The sequence below is a fragment of the Amblyomma americanum genome, chromosome 9 (genome assembly GCF_052857255.1).
Source record: "Amblyomma americanum isolate KBUSLIRL-KWMA chromosome 9, ASM5285725v1, whole genome shotgun sequence".
NCBI lineage: Eukaryota > Metazoa > Arthropoda > Arachnida > Ixodida > Ixodidae > Amblyomma > Amblyomma americanum.
The window spans coordinates 100,047,511-100,062,472 of NC_135505.1; the positions used below are offsets into that span (position 1 = coordinate 100,047,511).

The 14,962-nt window shown below is 44.1% G+C and overlaps 1 protein-coding gene across 1 annotated transcript in view; it reads right to left on the reverse strand.

The window, feature by feature from the left end:
* LOC144103859 (gamma-tubulin complex component 2-like) overlaps nucleotides 1-14,199 on the reverse strand; it is a 48,946-nt gene extending 34,747 nt beyond the window's left edge. The window contains exons 1-5 of the mRNA XM_077636562.1: nucleotides 14,131-14,199; nucleotides 13,266-13,316; nucleotides 10,555-10,842; nucleotides 8,004-8,130; nucleotides 3,058-3,143 (exon numbers count right to left, since the gene is read on the reverse strand). Coding sequence (XP_077492688.1) covers nucleotides 3,058-3,143; nucleotides 8,004-8,130; nucleotides 10,555-10,842; nucleotides 13,266-13,304 — 540 coding nt within the window. The 5' untranslated portion in view covers nucleotides 13,305-13,316; nucleotides 14,131-14,199. The remainder of the gene's footprint in view (nucleotides 1-3,057; nucleotides 3,144-8,003; nucleotides 8,131-10,554; nucleotides 10,843-13,265; nucleotides 13,317-14,130) is intronic.
* Between the last annotated feature and the right edge of the window lie 763 nt (nucleotides 14,200-14,962).

The window sequence follows — 14,962 nt, forward strand, 5'->3', positions numbered from 1 at the left end:
GGACTCATTTCGCGGCCACCTTACCGCGAAAGTGAAGGCAGAGCTCCGAAAAGAAGATACAGATATGCTGGTGATTCCCGGCGGTCTGACGGGGCAGCTGCAGCCGCTAGATGTTGGCATTAACAAGCCATTCAAGGACTTGCTCCGGCGTGAGTACGAGTGGCTGGCGGCAGAAGGGCGGGAACTTACGCCAACGGGGCGCGTGAAGAGAGCCTCCCTGGCGGCTGTGTGCGGGTGGGTGATTTCCGCTTGGGCGGCCGTTCCACGCAATGTCGTGGTGCGGTCATTTAGGAAGTGCGGGCTTTCCATGGAGGATGATGTGCTGTGGGATCGCAGCGAAGACGACGACGACAGCAGTACCACTGAAGATGACGCAAGTGAGGATGAATAGCCCATCTATGCAATAAATTTTCGTTTTTGAAGCGCTCCACCGGTGTTTTTTTTTCAGACATGTGATTTGGGGGGTCGACTTACATTCGAGTCAACTTACAACCGTGTAAATACGTAATACATATTTTTCCTCCGAATCTTGCAAAAAGGCTGCACAGTTAAGGAAATGTGGCACGACACTGGTTCGACACTCATTGTATTCCTACTCGCATGCTGCAGGTCAAGGCATTCTTAGAATCTTTTTTTTTCACAAAGCACGAGTTTTGGTAATAAATTTTTGCAATGCCATGTCCGTCGACTAATTTACAAGGAGAAGAAAATTTCATACAGTGGGGACCACTTATAACAAAACCTTATAGTACAGGTTTGGATATCATATGGCTTTTGCTAGCCACCAGTCTGCCTCCCATAGGTCTCAATGTAAAGTCAGGCCACTTAAAATGCGGCCACGCAAAACGAAATACCAGTTATAATGCAGTTTTGAAATCCACTTGATGACGCACAGAACAGCAAGTGCACTTCCCTTTGCAACTTGGAAGCTTCTGAGGTGTGCTGCCACTTACTTCGCAAAATACAATAAAAACTTACGTGGGGATCGTTGGTCGATCTGATGGAAATGCGACAGCATGAATCGTTTCCATGATCACTGACACTCCGCTGCTTAGGTTACGCTTTTTCGATTTCGCTTTGCAATCCACACACACACTAGTACTTTCATTAGTCGAAGGTACTGGCTTCAAGCTTTGTCTTTCCTAATCACCCAACTGGTTAAGCTTCAAGTAACAGCAGCCATCACGTTGTTTGCACACAGCATCCATCTACCACTCACCCCACTCCATGATGAAATCGCTTCTACTGCACTTTTCCGCGATTGCGCTGTATCTGGTATGGCAAAACTAATTTAAGCTTTCCGTGGGCTTAGTGGGTTGCTTTTTGTTCAGTGATAAAGCATTTTTGAAAGGAAACCTCCCTATCTGGCCCGTATTGCAACCTGAAAAAAACAACATTCTTGCTATAGTGCGGATTTTTGCGGCCCCAGCTAAATGCATAGTAAGCGGTCAACACTGTAAAAGAAATTTTACAAATCTGAAAACAAACAATTTCATGACAGACAGTACAGCTCTACGAGTGCAACAAGAGAAACGGGGCCGATATAGATCAATCAATTGTGTATAAATATTCTCCGCAAGGTGAACACCAAAGCAGAAAACTGTAAAGGAGAAAAACTCCCTTTGTTGAAGCATTTCCCCGTAACGCACAGCCGTCGTGGCTCAAGACACAATTTTTTTTAGAGTACTGCCTGATCGATTTCAGCGAGGAAACTTCGGAATAGCATATAAAATGAGGCATACAAGAGGATACAGAGCTTTTATAATTTTTTGGCAATTCCTTGGCATTTCAAAGCCACCCCCCCCCCCCCCCTTTCTAGAGACATCGAGGACAAACTAGAAGAGATCTATTTCAAATGATCATCGCATTCTAATGACAAAGAAGCTGCGATCACTGAAATCCCAGGCTTCACAAGCTACCAAAGACCAAAAAATAAAATGCAGGCTTTACAACCACAGGCTGCATTTTTAGACAAGGTAAGTGCAATAATATCCAGCACTTTTTTCGTATTTGAATATAGCTGATGCTAGACCACGCCTTTATCTATTTGCGGCCAGCAATCAGAGAGCCCATAATTTTCCCAACATCATCATCAACGTCAAAAACCAGTGGCAAGAAAAAGCAGTAATAACTACACCTTTTGCTGCCTACCAAAGGTCAAAAGAGTCACAAAGAACCACAAAATGAAGTATTGCTAAGAACTAGGGCTGTGCATATATTCAAAATTTAACACAGATCAAATATGCTTGTTACTCGGTTCATATCCAAATTGACATTTTGCAATTTTCAAAGCACTCTTCAGAAATCACTGCGTGTTCTTCGCATGGACCGGTCGCATTCGGACACTGCCAGGCTTGGATCTCATGCAATAATTCCGCAAAACCAGGCTTTCCCACATACCACATGTGATGAAACAACTGTAATGCGAGAGCAATCAGTTGCATAATGTTGCATAATGTGTTTGATAATGCCCCCACCCATACCACTCATGTTGCCACCTTCGCAATTCTTTGAGCGTGAGCTCCGCTGCCTTGCTTTGGCTAACAGTAACGTGTGGGAAAGCCCACTTACTGGAGTTGCCCTCTATTGAGAGATAAGAGAGATCTAATCAAAAAGAGACTACGCTCAATGAAAACGAAGCTCTGATTGGAAATGAACAAAAAATGTAAAAAGAGCACAGCCACTAGCGGCCATTTCTGCAAGCAAAATGTGGTGATGTCATGACAGGTTTTTTTGCACATCTTCGAGGCCAGGCTATGTCACCATTCACTATCAGTCAGTGATCACTCAGTGATCAGTCAGTGGTCTGCATGTCCTGAGTTTGATTCAAGTGGGTTGGGGGGGGGGGGGGGGGGGGGGGGGGGGATGTTCGCATTTTAAAATCCCTTCCAACGGCAAGAAATGCATTTTTTGGTGCCAAACAAACATCAAAGAAAAAAGAAAAGACCACAGAATCGATTTTTACTATGAACAAAAATTGCAATAAGTTGTTCTCGGTTTTCTGTTAACACTGCCAAAGCCACATCCACAGCCTGGCAGAAAAGCCAGAAGACTAACCTTTGGGTCTGTCATCAAAGGAGGTTCCGGCACAAAGTCCCAGGAAACCTTTCCTTCATCCACAGCCATGCCAAAGGGCCCCCGATCTACCAAAAAATAACAGAAAAGGACAGAGAGAAAATACTATATCCACCTGTTTTATCTCAAGCAGTCAAGCAACCTTAACAGTTAAGAGCCAGTAACCGCTCTCAGTGCTCGACTACAAATTAATGTCCATTACAATGCTATCCATCAAGCACCACTACTGAAACACTCACTGCCAATAAGGGCAGACGCGGGTCTTAGAACACTCAAAAATGGTCAAAACGATTTTGAGCAAAACTCAATTTCGGGAAGTTTGACCTTTCGCGCACCTATTCTCAAATTATTAACGCTAAATTCGGTTGGGGAATGGGATAAAACATGCTTTCAATATACCACGGCAGCCACAAACTGCCCACAGAAGGGCAAAATTAGTTCGCGCGCTAATGACGCTGAAATTGGCCGATCGCTGCCATCTTGGGCTTGGTTTGAAGCTTTCTTTGTGCACAATTCCCAATATTTTGCGTTTGCGTGGACGTTGTTTGAGGAGGCCATCTCAGCCACCATGGGCGCTCTAAGCATCATGGGGCGGAGAGCTACCGACTGCAGAACCACAACTTTTTGCCAAAAAATAATGAAAAAGGCAAACGTTCGATAATCAAGTATGCCCTAGCGTCTAGTACCCTGTCTATAAATTGCAACAAACGAGCAGAAAACCGTGTAAATAAGCCATCGCTTATTTTAGGCAAACTTTACATTTACATGCTTTTTTGTCTCGTTTGTTGCAATATTTCGTGCTTAACATGTGCACTTTTAAAGTAAAAAGAAATACGTTTTTAAAAAATGGCGTCGCATGAACACTTTAAGATTTTTTACAGCATTTCGGAAAACAGAAACCTTTTATTGGCGTCGGTGTGCTGTTGCGTTTTTGCTAATATGGCTTTTGCACACTACTTTTACGCTAAGTCGTCTGCGTGCTGCATAGAGTTCCTTACTATTAAACTAGAGGGAAATCTAGGCGGCACTGCCACGTGAGGCCACCATGGGTGCTCAAAGCATCATGGGACGATGAGCTACTTGGTGCAGGACAGTCAGATTTTTTCAGGGAACACAGAGTGGCGTTACTGAGATGTCTCATTCCATATCCAATGGCGCACTCCGCACGCAGACGTACTTCGGCATAAAAGTAGTGCGCAAAAGCCATGTTGCTGAAAACGCAACGCACAAGACACCAAATGAAAGGGTTTCTGTTTCCGAATGCTGCTAAAAAAAAACCTCTTAAAAGTGTTCATGCGACAACATTTCTATAAAAAACATTTTTTTTTTGAAGTGCGCCTGTTAAGCACGATATATTGTGTTTGTGGTGTGCAATACTTGTCCAATAGCAGAGATAAGCCATAGCTTATTTTGGGCAAACTTTACATTTACATGCTTTTCTGCTAGTTTGTTGCAATTTATAGACAGGAATATTGAATGTTAGGGCATTCTTGATTATCAACAACATTTGTTTTTTTCATTAATTTCTGGCCAAAAGTTGTGGTTTCTGCAGTCGGTCGCTCTCTGCCCCATGATTCTTAGAGCGTCCATGGTGGCGAGGTAGTCTCGAGCATAGAGTTTCTTACTATTAACTAGAGGAAAGCTGGCGACGCTGAACCTGAGCCTCGAATGGTCCTCAAAGCATCATGGGAGATGGGCTACTTGGTGCGGGAAAGTCGGTTTTTTTAAGGAAGAGAGTGGCGTTACTGAAGTTTTCCCGTTCCATCCAGGTGCGGACGACTTTGTCGCAAACGTAGTGCGCAAAAGCCATAGCAGTGAAAACGCAACAGTCACACAACGCCAATAAAAGGTTTTTGGTTTCCGAAGTGCCATTAAAAACCTCTTAAAATGTTGAAGGTGAACAATTTTCGAAACATATTTCATTTTAAAAATGTGCCTGTTAAGCATGAAATATTGCTTTTGTAGTCTGCAATGCTTGGCCAATAGGAGAGCAAGCATGGTGTATTTTGGACAAACTTTATATTTGCATGCTTTTCTGCTCGTTAGTTACAATTATAGACAGAATATTGAATGTTAGGGCATTTCTGACTATCGAACATGTTTGTTTTTTCATTATTTTTTAGCAAAAAGTTGTGGTTCTGCAATCGGTAGCTCTCCGCCCCATGATGCTTAGAGCGCCCATGGTGGCTCAGGTGGTCTCGAGAAAGCTACATGCAAACTCCCATAGGCGGGGGGCGCCAGCTCTCTTCTCTAGTTAATAGTAAAACTCTATAGCGCGCGGGGCAACGCTCGCCGTGGATACAGAATGGGAATATCTAAAAAAATCTGACTCTCCCGCACAAGTAGCTGATGGCTTGTGCACACCGTTCCTGGCCTACCATTGGTTGGCGCGACCGGCGCGTCTTTTTTTTTTCTCTCTTTTGCGTTTCCCGAGCATGGCTGCCGCTTTCGCGGCGCCTCCTTTTGCGCTTGTTTTTTCTCGATGCGCCGTGTTTCTGTTTTGTGCCGGGAGTTTTAGGCCTACCTAACACGGCCCTCCGATCACCGAGCCCTTGACAAAATGAAATGTTTTTCCAATCCAATCCAATCCAATCCATGCGATCAAGATGACGGGAGATGGGTCGACTTAAACCGTGCACGCAATGATCTTTTGGAAGCCGTAAGAAACGGGCGTGGAACAAAAAGCCGAAGGCATCCGCCCCAAGTGCGCCGTCGGGATTTGCGTTAGAGCCGGTGCCGGACTCGCTGGATCTGCCGGGAACGTCAACCCCGCTGCTCGCTGACGACACTGCGGGACACAGTTCCAAGATCATGATCACCAACTACTATGGCTATGCCCTGAGCAGCAACAGTAATGACGTTCCAGACATGAAGAAGGCAGCGGAAGCTACACTCCTGCACATGACTTCTACAGATGATGTCCCCAACCACTCCAAGTGCCCTGAGAGTGCTGACTTTTGGTGCAAGTTCAACAGAGGCTTGGTCAATGGTGAACTTCCACCTCCAGACAAGAGTGGCCTCCCGGCTTGTGTTGGGGCTGCTCTGGAGCCAGTGTTTGCACGGCTCAGCGATGAGAACCTGTTGGCACGGTGCAGTGAAGGAAAGACTCAGAATGCGAGTGAGAGCCTACACTCTCTCATTTGGACGCAAGCTTCAAAGAATGGGAATGCTTCTTTGGAAAGTGTGAAGCGGGCTGCTACTGAGGCCATTACCATCTACAACCAAGGAAGGAGGGCAACTAATGAATCCATCACTGCAAGTCAGGGCTATGCTGTTGGTGGCTGCCTTGTTTGCCGAAGCCTAGAAAAAGATGCCCTGCGTTTGCGCAACGCAAATGGCGCTCAGCTAAAGAGCACTAATACGAAAGAGAGACTGACAAGGTGGCACAAAACGGGAGCAACTGAAGATTACAGTCCTGAACTGATATGAAGACGTTCTCCAGCGGCACGGGGCAGCGTGCACCTAACAACCAGGTGGTTCTTCTCAAAGACAGAGTAGGAGACGTGTCGAGCGTTGCACCCAACGGTCCTTTTCAGGACCACCCAACTGCTTGCCATGGTGGGGGCTCGGATCTCCTTGGCTCCGGACCGCTAGGCCTCTCAAAGAACAGTTTCCAGGATTCAAAATATTGTCCTTAGAGCTCAACACTCTAGCCCTGCACTCCAGTGTCTCTAAAAATCTATCGATAACTTGATGAGAAATCATTTTTTTTTACAACTTCATCCCGTTTACACCTTCAACATTTTTTTTATTAGTTTCCTTGGATGGAATAAGACACTATTTGTTTTGGTTTGTAAGGATACGGATAGGGAACATCTAAACAAAATCTGTTGTTGAAGATTCCACCAAAAATTTTCTGTAGTCAGTGTCAAAACTTTAAATGCGATTTTTCTCAGCTTCATTTATTTTGCAAATGTCACTAGCCTTACGGAACTTTTTGCCAATGTCACTAGCCTTACGGAATGTTTTTGTGGTGCAATTTTAATAAATTTTACACCGTTGAATTCAGAAAAAATAGAACTGTGGAGCTATGCCATTTTTATACGGCTAAGTTGAACATATCAAATTTTGTGAACAATAATACCAGCTAATTATATTCCAGAATTGAGAAGCATCGACATAATTGAACATTTTTATATGATGATGTACCTTAATAACAATGTAAATAGCATAGCTCCGTATGGCAGGTCTTTGGCTACGGCTACATTTTAATCGGAGCCAAAAAATGTTGAGGGAAAGTGCCTTAATGACCCGTAAGAAATTACCTAATTAGGCTTCAGTTACGTTTTCATAAATTGAGAACTAATTGCAGTAAGCTGAAACTAATTGCATTTTTGAAAACAGGAGGAAGAAATACATATGTACCTAATTTCATTACAATATCTCTAATAATAAAAATTTTAAGACCAGTGTCTCCCCATAACAGGAATAACCAGTGATGACTATATATTGGAAGTTACTTGGAAGTCACAAGAAACTTCCACCTGGCAGAGATTGACTTTTAAAAACCAAAGGCAAAAAAAAAAATTCTAGTTGCAAATAAAACTTCTTAAGAGCACTACAATGCTTTACAGGCATGTTGCTCATACCTTTCCGCCTTCGACATCTTGCACTTTTGTGTGCTGCATCCAGACTCTTATTAACACCTTACCTTTTCTTCTGGGAAAGCTGTACAGTAGCTTTCCTTTTAAGCCAAGGGTACAATGAATAATTACCCCTTTATTACAAGTAAAGGAGGTTGGTGCCAGGTCACTGCCTACACTATCATGCATGAACATATATGTCAGCATTTATACATCAATCCAACATTAGATCCAAGTTCCAAGCCATGAAACAAGCTATTGCAGCCTCGGCAGCATCTAGCTATGGATGGCTGAAAAATGACGACACTGGCAAGAAAGAATGAAAGAGCCAAAAGAAAAGCTTACCCACACTCTTCTGTGTCTTTACACCAGCATCGCCAGCAAACGACATCAGTGGCGCCACTGGTCGCGACGCCGGTGCTGCCAGTTGCCGCGACGCCAACTTGGCACTGGCATTCTCACCATCAGCCTTCTTGAGTGAGAGCAACGAGATGAAAATCAAGGCCAAGCATATGCCATCCAAGCATCAAGTCAGTACTAGCTACTTGCTTTTTTTTTTGCTTCGTGCCAAAAAAAAAACAGCTTTCCAAATCACCTAACACAGACAGGCTTGGAGACGAATCCCACATGAAGGAGCTAAGCTCTATATTTGTCAAAAGCCATAATAGAGAATGGAAAGAAGAGAAAACTCAAAAGTGATGCATATAGAAGATATTACAAATCATCTTTTGGCATCAAGAGTCTAATTTACGAAAGCTAGGGACGGGTGGGAATAAGCCGCAGCATCCCATTGCAGTACAGACTGAAGAAACGTGGCAATCACAGTGGCCGCAGTGCACGAAAACTGCCGTCTATGAGGGGTGTGGCTTCCACAAAACATGTTGTCCTGTTTTACACTTACGCTTCTTGCACTTACGTTTAAGCGCTGTCTTACAGCCTGCTGGCTTGTATCATAAGTGTGTTCATCCAGTCATCCTTGTCTCCTCAACTTAAACTACAAAGACAGATTAACTATACCACATGTTTCAAGCACCCACATACTCAACACCAGCAGTTTCAGAGCTAGAAATATATACGTGGTCAGATCTGGTGTGGTCAGACCCACAGAATAATAGACATGGTGAGAAAGTGCGTACAGTTCTTCATGCGCCGGATTGCATTAAGTATGAAATGATCAGGTGCTTATTACGACACAATTTTGCCCCCAAAACAGACCTGGTTACAGCAAAAACTCAGTAACCTGACCCTAATTAATTCGGAAATCTGGATAATTGAGATTGCTAAGGACTGTGTGAGCGGCGACGCATGTGTGTGGCATTGGCGTGCGCTAATTCGGACGCTGCTAAGGGTCGTGGCGCTTAACGTGGGTGTGACTTCAGAAGCAATAATAATAAATTATGCTGAAGCAATGGTATTGTTTGATCGAAGCTGCATGAATGGAACTTGGGACAATAATGCAACCAAGGAGCAGTTACGATAAACAGTAGAATTTGCAAAGAAAATTTTACAATTTAGCTTTCTCTTTTACACATTTGTCCCTTTCGCTTGGAATTGGCTCATAACAGAGCATTGAAGTCAGCAGTGCAGAAGGCACATTTATGTTAAAGAACTGGATTTGAAAGCCTCCAGCAAAAACTGCACTTTCTGGAATTTTTGCTTCTTTTTAAATCACTTTATTCACAAAATAAGAACTGCTACCAAAGAATACACTAACGAACACTACTACAGAGTTGTGAAAAGTGCTAAAGGGTACTAAAGAGGTACATTTTAGGTGACAAAAAAAAATGTAAGCACCAAAAGGTAAAAAAATGGGCTCCATAAATTTTGCAAGTGATTCCCCCAATCTTCCATGCTAGATATAACCCCAAGCTACTTACATATATCAGTGCAGAGAAAGTGAGATAAAAGTAGTGTTAACTTGTGATGTTCTTGCAAAGAGCTGCAAAATATTTTGCATTTCCCAGTGCTGCTACAGCTCGAGGGAGCGTATATGATGAGAAATTGATAAACGCCTACAGGGAGAGTGGCTCCCTGTCGCAACATACGAATGCTGCAGCATGTGCACCAATAACTGAAGTAACGCGCAGCGTATGTTATTAGCCACATTCCCACTGAAAAAACTGTAGCAGTTAAACAAACATAAAAACACCAATTAGCAATTGCTTGGAGAATTGCAACCATACGAAGACTCCTCTGGTTCCCAAACAATTCTTTCAATTTTCACATCACCTCTTCAAAACATTCACAACATGACAAAACAGTTATGTGCAATAACTGTACCATAGCTAACAAGGGCACATGTAACTGACAACGAAACACACCCCGCCAACAGCTCCATCACCTCATCTCGATCGATCGTTACCACAGCGGCAACATAATGACTTCCCTGCAAAAACAAACTAATACCGCATTTACTCGCATAATGAACCCGATTTTTTTCCAGAATAGTTGACATTAATTTTGGGAGAGATGGTTTAATAAGCGGGGAAGAAAAAGTTTCCACAATTTTTTTTTCTAAGAGTCGATATTTCGCATCGTGCGTTCCTCCATCTGTCCTCTCATCTATTTTCAACAAAAGCTCATGGTCGAGAATTTGCTTCCTCATGATGTTAAGCATCACTGGCTTCACAGGTGTTCGCTGTATCATAGTGAGATTCGACAACTTTGTGACCGTCCGATGATGCCAGCTAATTGCGGCGACATCAAGCAAACATGCTGAAGCATGGTCCCCGATTGTCATGTGTACGTTTTTTACTCAAGGTTAAAAAAAAAAGTAAACTGTCAACGAGAAAAGTGGTGCCTGGGTTCACAATGCAAGTAGGTTCATTGCGCAATTAAATATGTCAAACTCACACACAAAAAAAAACAAGTAAACAAGCGCACCATGTGCACTGACCTTGCCGGCAAGCCGGTGGCGCTCACTGGCAAAGTCCTTGATGTGCTTCTCCTCCCGGGTCGCCTCTGGCCGCTTGGTCCTCACTGTGATGCCCGCCAGGTTGAGCAGCTTGGCCTCCGCGAGAATGGCCGCCGACTGTTGCTGCCCCACACCACTGTTCGGCTCCAGCTGTTGCTGCTCTTTCCGCTGGCGCAGCAGTTGGAGCCTGGCTGGGTCCGACGATCCGCCGGATGGCATGCCGGCCTTGTGTAGCTTGCCATCGGCTGGCGCGGTCCTTCTGACACCAATCTGGGAGGGGGAGCAAGGCCAGCGAGCAGTGCAGATTTGTTTTGTATAGCGCGCTGCACTCTAAACAAGAGTATGCCTATATGGGAGTAAGGAGGGAGTAAGCTAAAATGGAGAGTGCTAGAGGACAGATTACTCCTTTTTGTTTGGAGTGTACGTCGGCCTCATGTCCGTCGAGTTGCTTTTACCCCCAGTCAGGCTCGTTCAGAGTGTACGTCTGCCTCATGTCCATCGAGTTTCTTTTATTCCCAGTCAGGCTCGAGATTGTTAAAAGGACACAAGGGTTTTGGGAATGGAAACTGACTCTATACTAAAAATGTCTGATTACTGTCTTGCGGGCGAGGTTAAGATTAGTTTTTGACACAGCATTTTTGCTGACATGTAATTGCCCTTGCGCTCGCTGATCATGCTTTACAGTATCCGGATACGTATAAAATTGGTGCAAGCACCGACTGAAAAATTCTCGGTGAAAATATTTTGCGGAATTTCTAACAAGACCATTGAAGAATCAAGCACCTTAGACAGCAAGCACAGCACTGTGGGGAAAACAAAATCAGGTGCTTTAAATTCAGTGTTCAGTACCTTTAAACACTGCCTGGGCGACTAAGAATCAAAGGTAAGGCACCTGAGGACACAAATGACAATGTGACAAAAGAAAACGGGACTAACAAAAATCGTGACACATCACCAAGTTCCTGAATCCAGCAGGGAGCACTCAAATTAGAGACTGGTCTACCCCTGACAGTTTTACAAATATATATATTATATTATATTAATATATTAGAGGCCAGAAAATCCACACGATTTGTAGTTGCTCAGGAGCCTACAGTGGTGTCATGAAGCACTCAGCATTTTTTGCACACCCAAACACATCACACTAAATGATATTTATCATGCAGTGGGGGACATGTGGTCTTACAGGAGGACTGTCTTGTGAAGGCAGCTGTAATAGCAGGATACACCCAAACTCAGGAAGTGTGGGCAAATTCAAATTTATGAGAAATTTCAGATATTGAACCACTGATACAAAGGCAGTTGCTACAATGAATTTGAGACTCATCTGGCATGCCCTAACGATGGCCAAAAAGAGCAAAAGATGGTTCATATTCTCTACACAAATTCTGAAAACAAACAATGTCACATTTAAACTCACTGCCACTGGACGTATTGACTGCTGAGGTGGTCTGGTTTGGTAGCCAGAAAGCACTGATATGCCACTAAAGCATGCATGGAAGCCGGCTAGTACACAGAAAGGTACCAAAAATGGTCTGTGAAAGGTAGAATAACATTGCGGTCACCAAAGTTTAACAAGTGCCATAGCTGGTTCTCAAATATCAATCATATGTAGAGTATGGTCTTCTGTTAAAGGGAACATGAGATCACATGGCCACCATGCTTTGTGATAGGCTGTCACTGAAAGCCGGTGAGAATTGACGGCACAAGGTGCATGCGCACTAAGTACACCTGGCTGGTCTTTCCACACATCTACCTGGTGCCACTTTTTATTGCCGGCAGTAATTTTCAAAGGGCAGAGGCCATGTGATCACATGTTCCCTTTAACAGTAGACCGCACTGCATGCAAAAATGCAACTGCCGCATGTAAAGGTCTCTATTGTGTGTTTCACTACAAAAATGAAGCCAAGAAAGCTAATAGTCTAACCATGCCAGTGAGAGTAATTGCAGAGCACAAAAGGCTTTAATGGCGTGAACCATATTAAAGTTATTAACGGCCACTGATAGCTGTGCCATCAAACCCATCCATTACACATTTAAGCAAGCTAAATCTGATCACTGACCACACCTTCTTTAAGTCCACAACTGTCTGTTATGCTATTTATTGGTTAAAAAGAGAGCAATGCCATGAAGTAATGAAGCAAGTGCTTGCATAAATAGGAAGCTGCTGTGCTCATTGGAGCAGCATACAGTGATCATGCTTCCTTCTCAATTCATGTGCTGAGCACAAGTGTATTCTATATTATTTATCTACTTGGATAACATGCAGGTCTTAGCTGAAAAGCAATGAAAGTCAAGCAAAACTGCTTTTAACTAACTTTCACATAGAATGCACCAAGATTCTTTCTTTTACTTAAATAAATCTAAGTTTTTCAAACCAAGCAGCCATTCGGTCTCGACATATGTTCTTCCCCAATATAACAGATGCTTGCAAAATCCGTTTGGCCTTAACACACATAGACAAGGCAGTCAAAGCGCAAAATGATATTTACGGTGAGAGAACAACACATAGACATCTCGAGTTTTACTCGCTTGCATATTTGATTGAAATGTGACGATTAAAACGCAACTGCAAAAAATAAAACCCTATTTTTTCACCGTCGGAAACTAAACTAGGAAACCCACAGAATGCATCACCTCCGGCCTATGTATACAGTATACAGAATACAGAATAAAAAAAAAAAACTACATACCCCGTTTCTGGTAGCGTTTGTGTCGGCTGACCTGCTCATTTCCGCGACGATCTGTCTGAAAAACAAGGGGCATATGACTTAGACAGGGACATATACAACGGCAGGTCAAACGCAAAACGCTAACACATTCATCTACACCTGGATGGTAAGTTCTGATTTTTTTAGGGGGGTTCATGAGCGTCCACTAACCACGACTCACTTGCGATAATCACTGCATGCAACGTCCACTAGTTGAGTTCCGATAACGACGTTAAGTCCTCATAAACAGATACTGAACACACTCTGTCATTTTCTCTATCAGCTGGCCACTCTAGCAGCGCTGGAACAGGTAAACATAACTCACTTGTCGGCGCAGCGTCAAGTCGGCGAATATGGGGACGTGTTCAGAGACGATGCCAAGGTATGAAGAAAGAGAAAATTAAACATCACCAAAGGTGCACGCATGACATATCGCCTCAACGCCCGCTATAATTTGAACGATCACCAAAGACGTGCTAACGGAGACATCTAAATTCGACTCGTGCGGTTCACCCTTGGGCTAAAGTCAAACCAGGCCCCACTGCGCCCCACGGAAGTCTGCCGTGAGTTTCGGAGAGTACGGCGTCGTGCCCAAAAGAGTGACAGCGCGCAGATGTCCTGGTGTCGGAGGGCCTTGAACCCAATTTATACGGAACTCCGAGACGCAATTTGATACAGCCAGCAAATGACAACAACAACGCAAGCTTGCATCCTGGATAGGAACACAGGAGGCGACTGTGTTTGACGTCAAGCGTGCTTGAGTTGCGTAAAACAAGTTAAGTAACCTTGCTCTGGTGCAGTAGTTAGAATTTTAAAGGGATTACAGGCGCTGTAGGGAGAAACTTACGGTTAAATTTGCCGAGAGCAAAGACGCTGGATGTTCATATCGATCGCGCTGATGCCGTTTTGGGCGAGAATGAGGGAGAGTCGGACCTGGGACGGCTGCTTCCGTAGCCAATTTGAGGCATAGTCGTATCCATTACAGGGGGCAAGTAAACAAAACTACTGTTTGCAAAAAAATGTTTTTGCTTTTCAAAAACCAGAGAGGTGTCTAGAAATAACTGCTGCATAAAATAATAAAGCTGGTGGTTCGAGCTGCCGCCATTTTGAAAAGGACCAAACAGGGGAGAAACGGGGCGAAATGGTGCGGAGTTCAACGTTCCGAAGCCGCACGTTGACTATGAAAGACGCCTTAGTTGAAGGTCCAGGATTAATTACCACCACCTGGAGTTCTTTAAAGTACACGTACTGCCATAGCACAGCACATGATTGCTGTTTTTGCATTTCCTTAGCATTCGCACTATCGTAATTTAGCAATCCGACATTTGCGTAACGTAGACATTGGAAAGGTAGGTTTTTTGGGAAAGGAAATGGCGCAGTATCTGTCTCACATCTCCTCCGGCGCCTGAACCGCGCCTCAAGGGTAGGGATAAAGGGGGGAGTTAAAGAAGAAAGAGGTACCGTAGTGGAGGACTCCGGAATAATTTCGACCACCTGGGGATCTTTAACGTGCACTGACATCGCACAGCACACGGGCGCCTTAGCGTTTTGCCTCCATAAAAACGCAGCCGCCGCGGCCGGGTTCAAACCCGGGAACTATGGATCAGTAGCCGAGCGCCCTAACGGAGTTCTACGTTGAACTCCGGGTGCATATTTTTCGGGAAGAGGGGGACTACCAA